The sequence below is a fragment of the Ammodytes marinus genome (genome assembly GCF_949987685.1).
Source record: "Ammodytes marinus genome assembly, chromosome: 24".
NCBI lineage: Eukaryota > Metazoa > Chordata > Actinopteri > Uranoscopiformes > Ammodytidae > Ammodytes > Ammodytes marinus.
Genome location: NC_137228.1, coordinates 13909755 through 13929376, shown reverse-complemented (window position 1 = coordinate 13929376; position 19622 = coordinate 13909755). Strand labels below are relative to the sequence as shown.

The 19622-nt window shown below is 40.1% G+C and overlaps 2 protein-coding genes across 3 annotated transcripts; both read left to right on the top strand.

Annotated features, from left to right (window-relative positions):
• Positions 1-518: 518 nt before the first annotated feature.
• LOC307270073 (zinc finger protein 513-like) lies at positions 519-13575 on the top strand. 2 transcript variants are annotated; one of them, XM_080053214.1, is made up of 8 exons: positions 519-634; positions 1603-1829; positions 4115-4237; positions 4732-4866; positions 6493-6645; positions 7604-7960; positions 9856-10046; positions 10610-13575. In XM_080053214.1, exons 2-8 carry the CDS (start codon positions 1790-1792, stop codon positions 11210-11212), a joined length of 1602 nt encoding a protein of 533 aa, XP_079909340.1. In that variant the 5' UTR covers positions 519-634; positions 1603-1789; the 3' UTR covers positions 11213-13575. The 2 variants fall into 2 exon arrangements, with proteins under 2 accessions (XP_079909340.1, XP_079909339.1); XM_080053213.1 differs by having other exon boundaries at positions 9853-10046.
• A 231-nt stretch (positions 13576-13806) lies between these two features.
• On the top strand, positions 13807-17914 carry plaat1l (phospholipase A and acyltransferase 1-like). The gene is made up of 5 exons (XM_080052772.1): positions 13807-13930; positions 14456-14585; positions 15377-15465; positions 16249-16413; positions 17218-17914. Exons 1-5 carry the CDS (start codon positions 13922-13924, stop codon positions 17281-17283), a joined length of 459 nt encoding a protein of 152 aa, XP_079908898.1. The 5' UTR covers positions 13807-13921; the 3' UTR covers positions 17284-17914.
• Positions 17915-19622: the final 1708 nt, after the last annotated feature.

Here is a 19622-nt window from a genome sequence, read left to right as displayed (position 1 = left end):
AGAGTGTCTTTGATGGTAAATTACTTCTTCATTACAATAAGTTGGAAAAAAAGAGAGACACACATTTCTAGCCAACACCTTAAGCTTCAATTTAATGTAGGAATGACTATTGACAGATGTTTTGGTGATGAGCAATTCTCACTAGAGTAAAAAGTGTGCCTACTTACCCCGTTCTCCCCTACACTGTGTAGTAAATATAGGACGTACAAAGAAGATATGGAAAACTCCAAATGTATGATTATTTGTGATCGTAAATGACCTCTTGTTATCAATAAGTTTAAACTTTTTAATGTATGTAGGCCTATTTATGATATATAAGGATTATAAAATAATTTGCATGTAATATTATACATTCTAATATCATATTTTATACATTAAAATATCTAGACATGAAATTAAATACAAAGAAGATAAAGCTTATGGTAAATACGGGACATGTTTGTTACCCATTAAAAGGACTACACATCCCAGAATCCTTCACTCCTGTCACTGACGTCACGCGGAGCCCGGACCCGGCGTAGCTCTGTCAGCAGCGAGCGGTGTGCGTTTTGGCAACAAAAGACTTATTTCTATAACAGTTAGCGACGTTTTATTGACGACATTTCTTCATATATTCCGGAAGACTTTATCACAGGTGAGTTTATCGACAAAAAGGCGCCTTCAAATGTGGATTTTATTCAGAGTTTGGGGTCGAAACGGCCACAATTTTAGTGTTGAAGTTGACTAGCTGGCTAGGTGGCTAACGGGGATAGCTTCGTCTATTTACTGCGAAAACAATAACAACAGTGGGACATATATGTAACGTTCTTTTACAAGGCATAATATGTGTGTTAAATATGATTCGCTATGGTACAGTGGCTCTGTTGTGTTTTATGTCATGGCAGAATATGTTTGTTTTAAGACTTATTTGACAAGGAAAGGCAATTTTATTTACACTGTCACAAACCTTAGTAAATAAATGTTTTAAGGTTGTGGAGCCATAAAACAACGGTCTCTCGTTCAAGCCTTATCACGAACAATTGCTAAATGCAGTTAGAAGCAGAGGTGAACTTTAAGATATTTGGTTTAGTTTTAAAGGTAGCAACAGTTTGGTCGGACTTGATATCTTCAGGAAGTTTATTCCAGGTTAGGGCAGAATAATAGCTATTACCAGCTTCCCCATGTTTTATCATGAGTGTTTGGGTTTATATGAGTTTGTTTTACATTTATTTTACAAGGCATTACTTAGGTGTTTAGTGTTGGTATGCATGGCCGACTAATATGTGTGTGTGTTGTTAAGTGGTATTTGGCCAGACAGAAAATCTGAGTGTTACAATGTTATTTTAGATGGCAGAATATGTTTATTTATTACTATTTTACATGGCCATTTTTTTTTTGTTCATGTAATTTGGCATGGCAGACGTGTGTGATTTAAACTTATTTTACAAGGCATTATATGAGTGTTTAGTAGTAGATTAGATTAGATTTCATAACAGAATGTGTGTGATTGTTTTGTTTTGCATATATCTTTACAACTGGAAATGTATTGTGTTCAGTTATCATAGTGTTTTTTTTTATCCTGGTTTTTAATTGGTGCTTGTGTCGGTTGGTTCCCACCCGTAGTGATGACACCTCCGCTGCTGCTGTCGTCTGCTAGAGGAAGAGGAAGGAGACGATGAGGGTGAGGACATGCAGTTAGCAGACAGACAGAGAGACAGACAGACAGACAGACAACCAGGCAGACAGGCTGACTCACGGACGTATTTGAGCCCCAGATCCAGAGCCTGATCCTGGGTAAGCGGAGGCCAAGATGCCCCGGAGAAAACAGTCCAACCCACAGCCGGTCAAAGGTGAGTCTAGTCTAGTCTGTGCATCTTCAAGCTGTCTCCTGACTTTTACTCTGTGTCCAAATTTGACTTTACTTTAATTTAACTTTTTAGAACCACCACTCTCAAAATACTATTAGTAAAAAAATCAATTTGTGATATCAAAATACGCTCTCTGTCTCGATACGTTTTTACAAAAATCTGATTGAAAATAAATGTTCATGAATATTATAGAAAAAGTTTGACAGGACTGTGTGCGCGTAGCTGTAATCAAATAGTCTCCATGGAAACATTCATTGTTTTTATCAAATGTGGCAGAGAACTGTAGTGATCATCTATACCGAATTTCTGTAAAGACATTATCTTTAATTTGAATTGATAAATATGCCTATAACTCTTTTGAGATGTTTTACTATCATGAAACTAACTCCACACATTATATAGTAGGAAGGATTTTGTGGATTTTAGTTTACAGGGGCTTTATGTGCCTTCCAAATGGCATAATCTTTCTTTTTACTATTCTACCTACTTACAGCTGACTATAAAGATCATGTAGTTAGCATGCAGTATGCTACAATTACAATACAAAATGCTACACGGCCACACACAACTAAACGTTGCCTAACTGGTCTGACATGTTGACTCTTTCAGCTCCTTCCTCATTGTCTGTGAGAGAGGAAGACTGTTGGAGACATGTTGTTCTTTAAGCAGACGCGTTATCTCATCCTGAATGTCCCTCGCTTCCCGTCCTAGCTTCCCCTCTGCTTCACCTTCCTGTGCTCCCTCCTCCTCTTCCTTTCTCTCTCTCTTTCTTTCTCTCTTTCCTTTCATCCCTGTTTTACGGTCATCATTTATATATTTAAATTTGTTTTATTTAAAAAAATATTTAAAAATTTTAATAGTGAGAATCAATGCTTGCTCAACATTCATTGTTTTTATTTGTTTCAATACTCTGAACCAATAATCTCTACTTCTAAACCACTTGCATCAACTAAACTTTCCATAATCATTCTTAGCACTATTCTGAAGGTTATTACAGAAGGATTTGTTCATATGTTGTTTATTGTCTAATTTATGAGACATTTTCTGTTTTTAAAAACATGAAAACATTATGAAAATGCCTTTTTTTAAGATCCGTCAACAACAACATTGAAAATAGTTAATCGTAATCTTTGGCTGCTCTTCCTTTTCCTGATTCTTCACTCATTATCTCATTCTCACCGATTTCCTTTCCTTCTCCTCACTTCCTCTTCCAGACAGTTTGTCGTCACACACACAGAGAGTTCCATCTGCCAAAAAACAGCTGTCCTTTTACTTGGTGACACAAAAAAATAAAAAGATATACACATTGGGGGCGCCTTTAGCTCAGTTGGTAAGGCGTCCCCCTCCCGGGCCGGGCCCAGCAGCAGACCTGGGTTCGATTCCCACCCGCGGTCGTTCTCTGCATGTCACTCCCCTCTCTGCCCCATTTCACCTCTGTCTCTCTGCACTATCAATAAAGCATAAAAATGCCCAAAAAAAGATATACACATTAAAGATTGAGTCACAGATTCAGATTCTGGAGAACGCTTGTGGACAAAATCAGTGAATATCTCCTCACGATCCACTACCTGTCTGTACTATGTGTACGCTGAAAAATTATCCAGTGTTAATACACAGCCTAGGCTCTGTAAATTTGTATCCAAACAAATGCGGCCCACCTTAGCTAGCAACATGCCCGTTTACAGAGCCTGTGTTGCTATCCGTCGTGGGCCACTTTTTCTACATACTAGTTTACAGAGCCTAGGTTGTGTATTAACACTGAATTCTTTGGACAACAAGAATTCTCGTTTTTGAAAAGCAGACAGACACGGAATGACACGGGAATGTTTTAATGCTCTCGAATGGAAATTTAATTTGAAAATCAAACTGAGCTTAAGGAAGAGCTGTGTGCGTCTCTTTACTGTTAAATGTTTTTAATTAATTTATTTTATTTTATTTATACTAGAGAGATGATAATAGAACTCATTGTGAAAAATGTTTTGTATCGAGTCCACTCTCTCTCTGCACTGTCAATAAAGCATGGAAAATGTAAAAAAAAAAGTTATATTTAAAATTTAAAGCTGTTGTGTTTTGTTTTGTGACTGTCCAGTTGAGTCGGAGGATGGGTCCGTTGTGTGTCATTCTCTGCATGTCATTCCCCTCTCTGCCCCATTTCATCCCTGTCTCTCTGCACTGTCAATAAAGCATGGAAAATGATAAAAAAATAAAAGTTATATTTAAAATTTAAAGCTGAGAACGTGTTTTGTTGTGTTGTGTTTTGTGTGCAGTTGAGTGTGAGGATGGGTCGGTGGTGTGTGACCCGGGCTGTCTGGTTCTGGACAGCGACTTCCTGCTGAGTGGAGAGCTGGAGTTTGGAGACGCAGAGATCATGGGGCTGGACAGAGAGGCTGGTCAGTCACACACACACACAATCACTCACACACACATTATCATACACATACACACAGACGCACTCACTCACTCACATACGCACAGAGACACACACGCACGCACGCACTCACTCACTCACTCACTCACTCACTCACTCACTCACTCACTCACTCACTCACTCACTCACTCACTCACTCACTCACTCACTCGCTCACACACAACATGCTCTCTCACTCACACAGGCATATACACACACAGAAACACACACACAGTCAGACACCCACCACACACACACACATACACAAACACATACACACAAATGCCGTCCACCATTGTTTTGTTCTGTTATTATTTGAATGTTTTGTGATCCATACCATGATGCTATTGTCAAGAGCCCTACATTTTTAATTAATTAATTAATTAATTAATTAATTAATTAATTAATTAATTAATTAATTAATTAATTAATTAATTAATTAATTAAAAATAAATGTTGTTGTTCGTTCCACTGTAGGAATGACTGTGTTCTCTCTGAGTGTGGAAGACGACCCATCAGCACCGACAGACTCCACGTTTCCAGCTTTCCTCTCCTGTAAACGATGTGGGCAGCTCCTGGGAGACATGCCCCTGGGAGCAGGGCTGGATCTAGGTAAGGCTTTACACAATATTTTTATTTTTATTTTAAATTTTTTGGCATTTCCAAGCTTTATTGGATAGTACAGAGTTGAAATAGGGAGACAGAGAGAGGGGATGACCTGCAGTAAAGGTCCACGGGTCGGATTTGAACCTGCGACCACTGCAACGAAGGCCGGAGCCAATATGGTACGCGCTCTATCCACCATGCCGCCGGAGCGCCCCGGCTTCACACAATCTGAAGTTCCATTGCTCATTCTTTAGTGGAAGTTGTCTTTGCAGTAAATTGAGATGTAATGTAATGTAACTTTATTTAAAGTTGCTCCGAGGAACTTTATCAGTTTGTTTTAATTCTTGCATCCAGTTTCGACAAAAGCGGTAGTGTTTTTACCACGTCAGCTGTAGTTCCTGGGTGAGCGTACCCATGACAAAGGCATTAAGAAAAAACATGTGAAAATAGAATTATTTGCACTGATTGTCCTGTTTGCATGTAATTGTAACATGTAATGTATGATCATCAGAGCAGCATTTTAATGCCTTATGACCATAGCAACGATAGTATGTGTTTTAATAACGTTTTGTTTTTGAGCTATTGATCGTGGAAGTTCCAATCAGTCAATATCTTTCCAGCTTTACGGCGGTCTGGAACTGTGGAGTTTATTCTCGACATTTTTACCATATTGCAGTTAAGTTACTTTCTAACTCATTAAGTTAGAAAGTGTTGTTATTTAAGCAATATCACATAAGAGGGAGCAATGTTGTCGCTCTATATCAGCGCTGCCAACCTGAGTCTCATACACAGTTAACACAGGTGCAGCTTGTAAGTAAGCGGAGTGATTTTGTCAGTTTGGTTAACAGTCCCTGAACAGTCGCGGTGATGTTGGAATCTTATATCAGTGCTCCTGCAGCGCTCATGGAATGTCTCTCGTCCAATCAAATCACTCGGTCAGAACCAACTGCTGTATATTTTAGTTTTGTCTGTTGTGTGTTGCAGGAGTGGGGCTGGTGTACTTTCAATGGACAATCTCCATTCAAATTTCCATTTAGTCCTGGACTAGGCTTAATCCATGTCTCTGAAACTGGCCCATTAAGTTAGAAAGTGTTGTTATAAAGCTTATTATGTTTTCTATGATGTATTTTGATTTCATTTAAACCCGAAGACACCTGTTCCCTGTATATGTATATGGGCGACCGTGGCTCAGGTGATTAAGCGGGTCGGCCAATGATCCAAGGGTTGGCGGTTCGATCCCCGCTCTGCCACCTGTGTCATGGTTGTTGTGTCCTTGGGCAAGACACTTCACCCACCTTGCCTGGTCTGAATGTGTATGACTGCTGTATGTTTGAGGTGGTGGTCGGAGGGGCCGTTGGCGCTGAATGGTAGCCACGCTTCCGTCAGTCTGCCCCAGGGCAGCTGTGGCTACTATGGTAGTTTACCACCACCAGTATGACTGTGTGTGAATGAATGGAACCTGGAACCCTGTAAAGCGTCTTTGAGTGCCTTGAAAAGCGCTTTATAAATCCAATCCATTATCATCATTATGTGTGTGTTTGTTGTTCCAAAAAATGAAAAACCCAATAAATAAATAATAATAATAAAAAAAGAAAGTGTTGTTATTTTAGTTTTGTTTGTTGTGCTTTGCAGGAGTGGGGCTGGACCTGGGAGCTGACCTGTACTGTCTGTCCTGTGAGGAAGGCCTGCAGCATGAGGCCCTGGTCGATCCCTCTCCGCTCGACGGCTCAAACCTCGCAGACGGATCCATGAACGGAGCCTCTGACCGGAAGAGGAGGAGTTTAGGTAAGACTAGGGATGGGTGTCCGATAACTGATACTAAAAATGGTACCGGTTATTGACTGCTATTGATATTGATATTAAAGCGACGTTAATTTATGCGTTCCCTTTATCTTTGGAAACCACTACTCGGGCAGATCCCTAATATGTAAATACAACATTAGAAATTTGAAGCTGTGCATTTTATTTGACAGCTTTAGCTTTTAACTGATATGCTGATACGTTATGAACCGTCCAGAGCCCTTAGGTCGTCTGGGACAGGTCTACTTACAGTCCCTAGAGTTAGGACTAAACAAGGAGAAGCAGCTTTTAGTTATTATGCACCAAAAATCTGGAACAAACTTCCAGAAAACTTGAGGTCTGCTGCAACTCTCAGTTCTTTTAAATCGAGTCTGAAGACTTTTTTGTTTCCATTTTAACCTGCAATTTTTATTTTATTTGCTTTTTTTATTAGCTTTTAAATGTTTTATAATGTGTCTCCATTTTAACCTGCAATTTTTATTTTGTTTGCTTCTTTTATTCGCTTTTAAATGTTTTATAATGTGTTTTATGTATTCTAATCTTGCCCCTGTAAAGCACTTTGAGTGGCCTTGTGTCTGAATGGTGCTATATAAATAAACTTGCCTTGCCTTGCCTAATCTAACTTGTTATTTCTGCCAAAAATAAATACATAAAGGGGCCGCTCATGGTGTAGTGGTCAGAGCGCCAGCCCATAGAGTCTCAGTCCTCTTCACAGCAGACCCGGGTTAGATTCCAGCCCGGGTCGTTCTCTGCATGTCATTCCCCTCTCTGACCCATTTCATCTCTGTCTCTACACACTGGCAATAAAGCATCAAAAATGCAAAAAAATATATTTAATTTAAAAATATATAATAATAATAATAATTGCACCAATATGCAGAGGACTATCACAAAGCAGTCTCAGTATTGTAGTCGGTTGTACTAACATCTTGATCATCCCCAGGTAAGACGGCTGGAGATGTTGAGCTGCCTGCCAAGCTGTTCTCGTGCTCTCTGTGCTCCTTCACGTCGCGTTACTCCAACCATCTGAAGCGCCACATGAGAACCCACGACGGACACAAGCCGTACCGCTGCCCGCTCTGCCCCTACGCCTCCACACAGCTGGTCAACCTGCAGCGACACGCCCGCACTCACACCGGGGAGAAGCCCTTCCACTGCAGCCAGTGCAGCTACGCATGCAGCTCCCTGGGGAACCTGCGCAGGCACCAGCGCATGCACACGCAGGACAGACACACCACCAGGGACAAGGACAAGAGGCCGGGGAGGAGGAAAAAAAACAACAAAGCCGCAGCTGAAGAAGGTAAAAAAAATCATTCATTCTGGGCGACTGTGGCTCAGGTGGTAGAGTGGGTCGGCCAATGATCGAATGGTTGGCGGTTCGATCCCCGCCCTGCCACCTGGATCATGGTTGTTGTGTCCTTGGGCAAAACAATTCACCCACCTTGCCTTGTGTGAATGTCGATAGTTAGCCTGCAATCAGTGTATGAATGTGTGTGTGAATGCTAACGTGGTAATGGGAATAGGTCTCCCTTGAAATGGTCTCAATGGGATTTACCTGTATAAAAAAAGGTGGAGTCAGTAAATTCTGGGGACAATAATTGTCAAGTACATTTTTGTCATAATCAGTGAATATTCATACTCACGTTCGCTACCTGTCTGTACTGTGTGTGTGCTGAAAAAAACCCAGTGTTAAACACAGCCTAGGCTCTGTGAACTGATATGTAAATAAAGGGGGTCCACCGTAGCTAGCAACATACCCATTTACATAGCTTAGGATGTATTGTGTATTTACTGTTTTGTTTTTTTAGATAGTGCAAACAAACCGTACAGACAGGTAGCAGATCATGAGGAGAAATTAAATGATGTTGACAAACTGAATTGGACGTAGTGTAAAAACAGTTGATTTTTTAGTTAATTGTGTGAAAGGCAGAAGCGCTGAGCCGAGGGGGAAAGAGGAACCAACAGATGAAACTAGAATCATTTTAGAAATGAGGAAGTTTTCTCTGGTTCAGTGCAAACAAAACCTCTGGTGAATTCAGCTGCAGCAAGAAGAAGAATTTCACATTTCATTTGTGCAGTTTGGCTGATACTTTATCCAGAACTAAAGGTGGAGTCAGTGATTCTGGAGAATTCTTGTTGTCAAAATCACTTTGTCAAAATTAGCCATTATCTCCTCACTATCTGCTACCTGTGTGCGTGCAGTGTTGATGCACAGCCTATTCTCTGTAAACTGGCGTGTTGCTAGCTTGGGCCCACTTTGTTTACAGTTTACAGAGTCTAGGCTGTGTATTAATACTGGATTATCAGCGCACACACAGTACGTTCAGGTAGCAGATCATGACATTTTTTGGACTGTTTTTGACAAAGTGATTTTGACAACAAGCGTTCCCCAGAATCACTGTGTCGATAAGGAATTCAAATCATCACAGAAGTGTTTTAAGAAGAAGTCAAAGGAGGAAGTTTGAGATGAAAGATAAGTTTCTTATTATGAGTAGAAACCGCATGGTGTTTATAGTTCTATTCTTAGTGGGGTTTTCTAATGTTATGAGAGTTATGCTGCATTCATGTGACCTCCGAAACATCAGGAAAAATGAGTTTCCAAGTGGGGAAATGCACGTGAATGCCTGCACAAGTTGGGAATATATCGAATATATCAAGTCATTGGCAAAAGATTGAACCACACCGAAACAACGCCCAAACATTGAGACATATCCCCGTCTTAAATATACGCTTTTATTTTGACAATCTCTGTGTGTCTGTATGTGAGACTATTTCCACGAAAAGCATGCCTGTCTGTTGACTGAAACGTTGCCTTTATGAAAAAAATTATAAGCGAGAAAACGAGACATTGTGCAGTAGTTTCCTCTTAAATATCTATTAGCTAGTTATTGTTACAATATTCCAACGAAACTCGGACCATCCGATCTGATGAGCACATGAATGCAGCGTTACATCAGAGCAAAAGATAATTCCATATAAACAAAGCTGTGTGTGTGTCTCTGTCTGTCTCTCTCTCTTTCTCCCTCCGTCTCTCCCTCCTCTCCTCTCCTCTCCTCTCCTCTCCTCTCCTCTCCTCTCCTCTCCTCTCCTCTCCTCTCCTCTCCTCTCCTCTCCTCTCCTCTCCTCTCCTCTCCTCTCCTCTCCTCTCCTCTCCTCTCCTCTCCTCTCTTCCCCCCCCCTCCTCCTCTGCAGTAGTATCAGACCTGACCCTGAGAGTGTCCCAGGACTCGGGCTATCTCCAGACCTTAGGGGGCCTCGGCGCTCCGTCCGACCCGCTCCCGGTGCTCCTTTTCCCCCTGTGCTGCCGGGTGTGTGGCCTCACGCTGGAGGAAGCCGACCTGGAGGGGGACAAGAGCCAGGGGGAGGGAGAGGGTGAGGCAGGACAGGTAGGTCTACAGCCCTGAACCCTTACAGACTTAAAGCTATAGTGTGTTACTTTTTCATATAAATTAATGGTGTTATGTTACATTAAAGCCATCGCCAAACGAGTTGACAGAAAGTTGGTTAAGCCATCTTCACAGCAGACCCGGGTTAGAACCCAGCCCGGGTCGTTCTCTGCATGTCATTCTGCTCTCTGCCCCATTTCAACTCTGTCTCTCCAAAACTGTGTAATAAATCCAAAAATAATCTTGAAAAAATACTGTATTTCTCAGTGTGGCAGACCAAAGCCGAAACATGCCCAAACTATTGTGGGCTTCGGACTTTTTATTTTACTGCTATCTTCACGGTTGAGGCACTTCAGATATCGACTGTCTAATTTGAACGTACTGCAGACTCTGGCCTTAGTGGCTGGACGACAGTTAATTGTCTAATAATCAATTTAAAAACTGTTTATTAATCTGTGCTTTTTATTAACATATAGGATGTGATTGTGGATGGAGTAAATAAATGGCCCTTCTTGTGGTCAATAAAGTTGTCTAATCTAATCTCTTGTGTTTTTATTCTGCAGGTGTGTCGTCGTTGCTCGTTGGACCTTCTCTCCAAAGAGGACTCTGCGGCTCCAGCTGTGTCTCGCGGCTCTCGGCGCGCGGCGCGTAGCTCCAAACTGTTCCGCTGCCCTCACTGCCCCTTCCTGTCCCACTACCCCAACCACCTGGCCCGCCACGCACACACACACTCTGCAGAGAAGCCACACAGCTGCCCCCACTGCGCCTACACATCCTCTCACCTGGACAACCTCAAACGGCACATGCGTGTGCACACGGGAGAGAAACCGTACCAGTGTCCCTCGTGTAGCTACGCCTGTGGGAACCTGGCAAATCTACGCCGTCACGAGCGCATTCACTCTGGCGCCAAGCCGTTCCACTGTGGCGTGTGTGGCTACTCCTGTAACCAGAGCATGAACCTGAAGAGGCACATGCTGAGGCACACGGGGGAGAAGCCGTACGCCTGCGCCGAGTGCGACTACACCACGGGACATTGGGACAACTACAAACGCCACCAGAGGAAACACGGACACAACACAGACAGCTGGGACAAACACGCTCCCAACAACGGCCTCAGCTGGAGCAAAGACACTCAGGAGGAGCAGACACAGCTCGATACACTGTGAGAGAGAGAGAGAGAGAGAGAGAGCGAGAGAGCGAGAGAGAGAGAGCGAGCGAGAGCGAGAGCGAGAGCGAGAGCGAGAGCACTTTTACAACTATCTTTGTGAGAACTAATTTGACTTTTTAGCATTACCAGTGAGGACATTTTGTCTGGTTCCCCCTTTGGGACAGGCTTTTAAAGGGCGTTTTGAGGGTTAACACTAGGTTTTAAGGTTCAGGTATGAATTAGGTTTATGTTAGAGTTAGTGTGAGGGTTGCGGTTAGGCATTTAGTTTTGATGGTTAGGGTAAGGGTAAGGGGCTAGGGAATGCATTATGTCAATGAATGTCCTCACAAGTATAGCCGTACAAACGTGTGTGTGTGTCTGTGTTATATACACTGTTGAGTAGGGATGGGTATCGAGAACCAATACTTCATTGGTACTGGTTAGCACCAAAATATCTTTAAGCTCCTTGACACACAATACGGCTGTTGATATTTATGCAACGTTAAAGGTGCAGTGTGTAAATGGAATTGGCATTTTTCAGAATAGACTAGAAATGGAATATAAAACGCAGCAGGACGAGAGTGTATGACTATGATACAGACACAAAGAAATGGTTTAGTCTTCTGACCAAGGTGTTACCCATCCCGACTGTGAACCTCCCGCTCGTCTCGGAGCAAATCTCAGGTGCCTTTGACAGACTGATCGACTGTAATGCTGCACTGACTTTATCGTGTGTGTTTGTGTTTGTGTGTGTGTGTGTGTGTGTGTGTGTGTGTGTGTGTGGGGGGGAGATTGAAAAGTTTATTTTGTTTCTCTACGAATAATCTATATTTTGTTAAAAGTGTGTGGATTTGTGCATCATCATCTCATGAACATTAAGTTGATTTGATTAAGCCCGGATGTTCTTTTGGAGTTTTAAAAAAAAAATAGGCGCGCTTCCTGCGCAACAAACTATATTAATCAAAAAACATTAAAACAGAAAGAAAAACCATTTAAAAAAAATTAAAAATTAAAAAAAAAACTAAACAAATGTTAATTGCTCCTCGAAACCGCGATCTGAAGTTCTACTACTCACATGTCACTCGCTCTTAATTTTTTTTATAATTTGGGGAAATATATAACAAATTGCCCCTCGTGAGAAGAAACGGCACATAAACATGGTGTATTTTAGAAATATAAAAAATTAGTTAATAGTCAAAATCTGGTCATTTTACCTGCGGTCTAAAAAAATTGCTTTTAAATCATGCTTTTAAAATTGAAATGCACAGGAGCCCTGCTGTATGAAGCTGTCTTTCAGGAAAAATGGAATGTCCACGTTTGTTTTTAAGTTTTTAACCCTGGACTTTACATTTCTTTCACTTGTTTTTAAACCAGATAACGTGGAAATCGGCCCGTTTACCTCTCAACAAATCAGGGATGAATAGAAAGAATTTAGTCATGGAAGAACTCTCGTTTTATAAAATCAGGAAATGTTTCATCAATGTTCTGTTTTGTTTTAGTTATTTTTATTCAGATTTTGGTCTATTGCTACGTATGTGTGTTTTTATAATAAGCTTTCAAATCAGGTTCCGGCTCAGAATAGCATCTCAAAATCAAATCTCTAAAATCCAGAAATGTGAATTTATCAGTCTGGATGATTCTATGGCTTTGATTATCTGATTGTTTTGCACTTTGGTGACACCTTTCCGCCAAAAAACAAATTGTGAAAATCATGCATTTCTTAATTTAACCATCTTTAATGACAACTTGTGTTTGTTTGCTGTTTTAACGAGAATGTTTGAATAGGGTTCATACAGAGTTGGAGTTTTAAATGTTGTGTTTTCAAGGTTTAAAATGTGCTTAAATTCTGAACTCATGACTGGAAAATACTGTTTTTTTTCTCCATATCAACCAAAAGTTACTTAAGGGGCCGTCAATAAAATATTGTCTAGTTTAGTTATTTCAATATTTAAATGCTGACTTGATACTAAATTATTTCATAATAATAAAAATTCAACTACATTTGTTTTTTTGTAGCACACTTGATAATGTGTGATGATTTTATTTTTAACATATTTTTAATTAAAAAAAATTCTCTTCAATATCTTCCACCTTATGTGACATAATGACTCAAAATTATCCCCAGAAATACACAGGACACACCGCTTTAAATCGGATTTTAGTGCAAATTCTAATTTATATTAAAATTCCATCTGTTTCTCTTCATTAGTTTTATCATGTGGTTGTCAATATACATTATATTTAAAGCTTTGTGGTCCATGAACAAGTTATTTTTATTTGGAAAGTGCTGAAAAGGTGCTTGAATTTCACTCTTGAAAAGCTGTACGGCCCGACCCCTGTTTGAAGTGTGTGTTGTCATGGCAGCAAGGTTGCCAGGTTGGTTGTTCAGTGCCTTTTAAAATGTCTGGAATAAAACAAGTATGATAGAAGCTACTTCTTCTTTCACATGCTCTGTCTTAGGAAACACCTGCTCCACACGCCCAAGAGAGAGAGAGAGAGTGTGTGTGTGTGTGTGTGTGTGAGAGAGACAGAGTGTGATATAGTTTGTAATGATGCAGTGAGCTCACTCTACTGTGACTGTGACAGACATCAGCCTATATGTAAAGCAGATAACGAAAGGGTTAGCCCACTGTTTCCACTTCAAGAACCGTGTGATTGTGTGTGTGTGTGTGTGGATTTAGTTTCAGACGCACTTGAAGAAAGCTGCAGTAAATACCAGCTTTAACTCATGGGCCTGGTGAGTAAAAAAACATGTTTTATACGATTATTAATCTGCATTTGTTTTGTCCCTGAATTCGATTCTGAAATATTTTAGTTAGAAAGTCTGAACTCTAGAATAAGGTAAAATGTCAGTTGTTTATTGACATTAAAACAATTATTTTTTTGTATTGCAATGTTTTCCAGAAAGGTTTTTAAAAAAATGCAATTTTGGTCATATCTAACCATGCGTACATTTGCAAGATCTACATGTTGGATGAAGCCATATGAGTTAAAATCTTTATTTTATCTGTACAGGTCTTAAAAATGCGTTTTTGGCAGGTTTTTAACGAGAAAATGTCTCATAAATCAGACAGTGAACAACATGAATGAACAAATCCTTCTGTAATAACCTTCAGAATAGTGCTAAGAATGATTATGGAAAGTTTAGTTGATGCAAGTCCTTTAGAATTTGAGATTTTTGGTTCTGAGTGTTGAGATAATGGCTGTTTAAAGATGGTGGTATTGGACAAATATGCAACTTTCTGTCCATGTTTTTTTGCAGAAATATTCCTGCCCCAAGCTGTTCCCGGGAGACATCGTGGAGTATCCCCGGAACAAATACTTTTCTCACTTTGCTGTTTACTACGGAGAGAAGGACGGGGTTCCATATGTCGCTCACCTGACAAGTCGAGGTCAGTGTAACCTTGTGTCAAGAGCCGTGAGAATATTTAGTTAGTTTGTTTTATTATTTGTCACATACGCAATTGCACAGGGCAATGCATCGTGAAATTCTTGTGTACGAGTCCGGCTGTCATTCAACTATATAAAGTGCAAGATTTGATTCTAATAGTGATTGGGTGGTCACTGGGTGGTGGGCTAAGTGACACTGTCAGTCTGGTTTAACAGACTGATGGCCTGGGGAAAGAAACTCCTCCTCGTCAACTATTTAAAGTAATAAATATAAAATCTATTATAGAATATGATGTTCTGTGTCCTAGAATAGGCTGGGCGAAAACTTGAAGTGTTGGAGATGGGTTATTCATATTTTAAAATAGAGATTATGGGGGGAGGGAGGGGGGAACTCGCGTAGAAAATATGATACAGAATGGAATTAGAGGTGCTCCGAGGAGCTTTCAATTTGTGTTCATTCTAGCGCCCCCTTTGGACAAAAGCGGTATTGTTTTTACTATGCAAGCTGTTGTTCCTGGGTGAGCGTATACCCATGACAAAGGCATTAAGAAAAACTATATAAAAATAGCATTCTTTTCACTGATGGTCTTGTTTGCTGTTACTTGTAATCTATGATCATCAGAGGAAAAATTAGACCGATTCAGAAATATTTAAAAGTTCCTCATAGCACCTTTTTAAAGGGGTAAGAGTCAAATTTTCCACAGAAAGTGAAAACTTTTCCAGGTCTTTTTACTATCAGACCAGAAACTTGAAAATATGTCTTGTGTGTGTGTGTGTGTTTGTTGTTGTTCAGATTCAGACTCCAAACTGCCGCGCTTTGGACGAGCGCTGAGGTCAGAGGTCAAACTGGATCCCGTGGAGCTGCTGGGGAAGAAATACAAGGTGACACCTGTTCTCAGGAAATAACTTTAAATGTGTTTGTATTGGTAGTAATCAACTGATATTACATCGGTGGGATAATGACATTAAAACTGCAGATTTCTATTACGTTTGTTGGAAATTACATTTGTTGGAAGTCTTGGAAGTCACGAGAATGACAAGTATTATAGTTTTATTTATAGGTATATAGTGTACCTATAAATAAAACTAGTACCACTTAGAACAGTGTATATAGTGGAGAACAATATTTAGTTAAATTAAAGCTATAGGGCGTAACTTTTCTCTTAAATTAATGTTGGTTACATACATTCAAGCCATCGCCAAACGAGTTGACACAAAGTTGATTAGGCCTATCAGCTCCACAAAACTCTCTCTGTATTTCTCAGTATGGCAGTGTTTAGAAACTGTTGTTGCCCCCCCCCCCCCCAACACTGGTGCAGAAGCTCAGAAAAATCCCAAGAAGAGCCAAAGAAATGTTTCAGTTGTTGATTCTACTGCTAATAAAAAACCTGGACGTAAAGAAGAAGGTATAAAATCCACGCGCGATCACAGAAAGGCTTAAACTCATGTAGATGCACTGACAATGTTGTTGTAAATTACTCAGAATTCCTCATGGGGGCAACAGTAGTTACACACTTAAGCTTTAAAGTAAAAAATATAAAGAAAAAATCCTCATTATTGATCGTATAGTCAAATATTATGCAGTGAATTTTGTCCTATTTTTAGCAGGAAACGCATAAAGTGTGTGATTTTCTTTGTGTGTGTGTGTGTGTGTGTTTTTTTTAGGTGAGCAACATGTTGGATGATTCGTTCCCAGCGCGAGACTTCCACAGCGTAGTGAAGCCGGCCATAGACGGGATGATCGGCCGCGAGGTGACGTTTGATATCCTGTTCCACAACAGCGAGCACCAGGCAACGCTCTTCAGATACGGGCTCAAGAAATCAGAGCAGGTCAGAGAGATTTTTATTCTTTATTTTTATTTTTTATTTATTTTTTATTTATTTTTTTAAGATATTTTTTGGGCATTTTTATGCTTTATTGATAGTGCAGAGAGACAGAGGTGAAATGGGGCAGAGAGGGGAGTGACATGCAGAGTACGACCGCGGGTGGGAATCGAACCCGGGTCTGCTGCCATTGTTTAAATGGACTTGCCTTATATAGCGCTTTTTAGCCAACTTTCTCAGCCCCAAAGCTCTTTACACTCATACACCGATGGCAGTAGTAGTGGTAGTATGAATTAACAGTAAAGTAAACAACAGGCGTTTTGGGATAATTTTTATTGTTTTAATGACGTAGAAGTGTCAGAAACTCACATAGCAAATACAAAAGTAGTGGTAATGGTTTTTACCACACCAGCTGTAGTTCCTGGGTAAATTACAAATGTATGTGACAAAATATTATGAAAAATCTCACAAATTTACAAGATTAAAATGAAAATATGAAGAAAAAATAAATCTAAAAAGGGAAGATGAGTGTTTGAATGTTGTTAACATGTGTGTGTGTGTGTGTGTGTGTGTGTGTGTGTGTATGTGTGCGTGTGCGTGTGCATAACTGTGTGTCTGTCTGTCTGTGCATGTGTGTGCATGCGTGTTTGTGTGTGTGACTGTGTGTGTTTGTGACTGTTTCTGTGTGTGTGTGTGTGTGTGTGTGTGTGTGCATGCGTGTATGTGTTTGTGTGTGTGTGTGTTTGTGACTGTTTCTGTGTGTGTGTGTGTGTGTGTGTGTGTGTGTGTGCTCGTGTGTGTGTGTTACAGATAGAGAAAATCTACGAACACATCCTGCCGGCCTGGAAGAAGCCGTTTGAGGAAAGGAAACTGTAAAAACGTTCCATGATCAATTCTCCTCTTCGCCACCAGAGGGCAATGTTGTCCCCGTGAGTTCAGAGAAAGTCACTTTGAATGAAGAAAAATCAGTTTTGTAATATTTCTAGTAATAAAGTAATATTATTCGGATTAAAAACTGTATTGGATCTTTAGGATTAGTACATTGGTTGAGTCTTGGTGCGAACGCTGACTTTTATTACGAAGTTATTCCAAGAATTTTATTGCGATATTTTCAGAAGAACTTTTATTTTTTTCTCTATTCTAAAGATCATCATTTTGAGGTAATTGTTATACAAGAAAAAAATTTAATATTAATAATAATTGTACAAAAATAATCAATTGGGAGATGATATTAGGAGTTCTTTTCCCTATAGATATATAGAAGTGTTGTTCTCCAAATTGCAAATTATTTTATACTCAACACTCTGACACAAGTTGAAGATTTCACAAATAATGGTTACCAAAAATATCCGTTTCTGTGCTCTCTTTTATAGGATTTTATTTTATATTTTTATTTTTGCATCTTGTTTGTTGAATCTTTTTATCAGTGTGTTTTTAACCAAAACTGTAATTTTACCTGCTAAACAGAATCTCATATATTTCATGAAATCAGCCCGATATTTCCCCTGACTTTGTTTATCTGTCCTTTTTCATTTCAAGCTTTTAAAGAACAGTAAAAATGAGAAATCGAGTATTTTTAAATTCGTTCTGAAAAAAAAAGTCGCTGTAAAGTTTTTTTTCACAGATGTCTGAGATGTTTAATGTTGGATGAAAACAGAATTAAATAAATTATTTTGTTTATTTTTCAGCCTTTTTCTGTCTGACATGTATCACGTTTTTCCTGCGTTACCTCTCGATACCTGTCCATACTGTGTGTGTGTGTCTGTGTGTGCCTGTGTGCTGAAACATTTTTTTTCATACACATCCTAGACTCTGTAAACTGGTATGTAGATAATGGGCCCCATCGTAGCTACCAATATGCCCGTTTATAAAGCCTAGGCTGTGTATTAACACAAGATTTTGTTTTCAGAACACACACAGTATGGACACTTTGTGAGGAGATATTCACTGCATTGACAATTCTCCACTAGTTATGTGTTATTATGTTTGGTTCAGGAGTTATGATGAAAAATGCATAATTAGGCTATGGCGGAAAGTAAAATGGTCTCCATGGCAACCATGATTCAATTTTGCAATGGCTTAATAAATGAAAATGTTCAGAGCCCCAAACTGTATAAGTGTACCAAGTTTCAAGCTTTTCTGAAGGGGTTAACAATTTTGCACATATCCCCTCTACCATAAAACAGTACTTTAGGAAGCCAAAAATTGACATAAAGGTATGGTTAAGAAACCCTTAGAAAATAACTTTCCACCACTTGGATTCCTTAAGACTTTTAGTATGTTATTAATTATATATTCATGAGTCAAAAACAGTTGAAATGGTTTCTGTTGCAATTTTTGAGAGGTCCACCCATATTTTCTCACAAAATGCCTGTACTAAGATGGTTATTGCTTGGTTAGGCTACATTCTGATGCTGGACATATGCTACTGGTAGGACTTTATCTATTAAGATAGTTAAGGAGTTGCCTCCAGTTATGCTGAAGGTCTACAGAATCAGTCTTTTATTCTGAAAGCTAAACAGAAGTAGTATTGTGAACTTAATATAGCCTACTACTATCTATGATTGTGAATCGGCGAAGGTTTGACTCGTTCTCCTGCGTTCTTCTCGGCCCTTGGTGTGAGGGACGCAACTGTGGAGTCTGTTTATATTAGGTGACCAGGGACGTTGGAAGCAAGGTTGGAAGTATGGGTGAGGGGGGTGCGGCCGCAACCCCCCTCACCACCGCCTGCACCCCCTCTCCGCCCCCCTACACTTTGCCCTGTGCTCCCGCGATTGCTCTAATCTCAAAGCCTATGTCCTCTTTCCCATCTCCTGTGACGTGTCATTTTTTTTAAATAATTTTTAGACCAAACTACCGTACGGGCAAACAGAACGTGTGTGTGTGTGTGTGTGTGTGTGTGTGTGTGTGTGTGTGTGTGTGTGTGTGTGTGTGTGTGTGTGTGTGTGTGTGTGTGTGTGTGTGTGTGTGTGTGTGTGTGTGTGTGTGTGTGTGTGTGTGTGTGTGTGTGTGTGTGTGTCGATATATAGGCCTATGTTCAGAGCAATTTGGCTTTCAGAACTCAGTGCCTACCCACTGACTGTCCTCACCGCACCTCACTGGTTGTGTGACCATAGGTTGTCGTGGTTTGGGCTCAGTTTGTGTTTTCTGGTCCAATAGTGACATCTAGTGGCGGCCAGTGGATCCTACGAGCGTTGAGACTTCCTCCTCCAGAT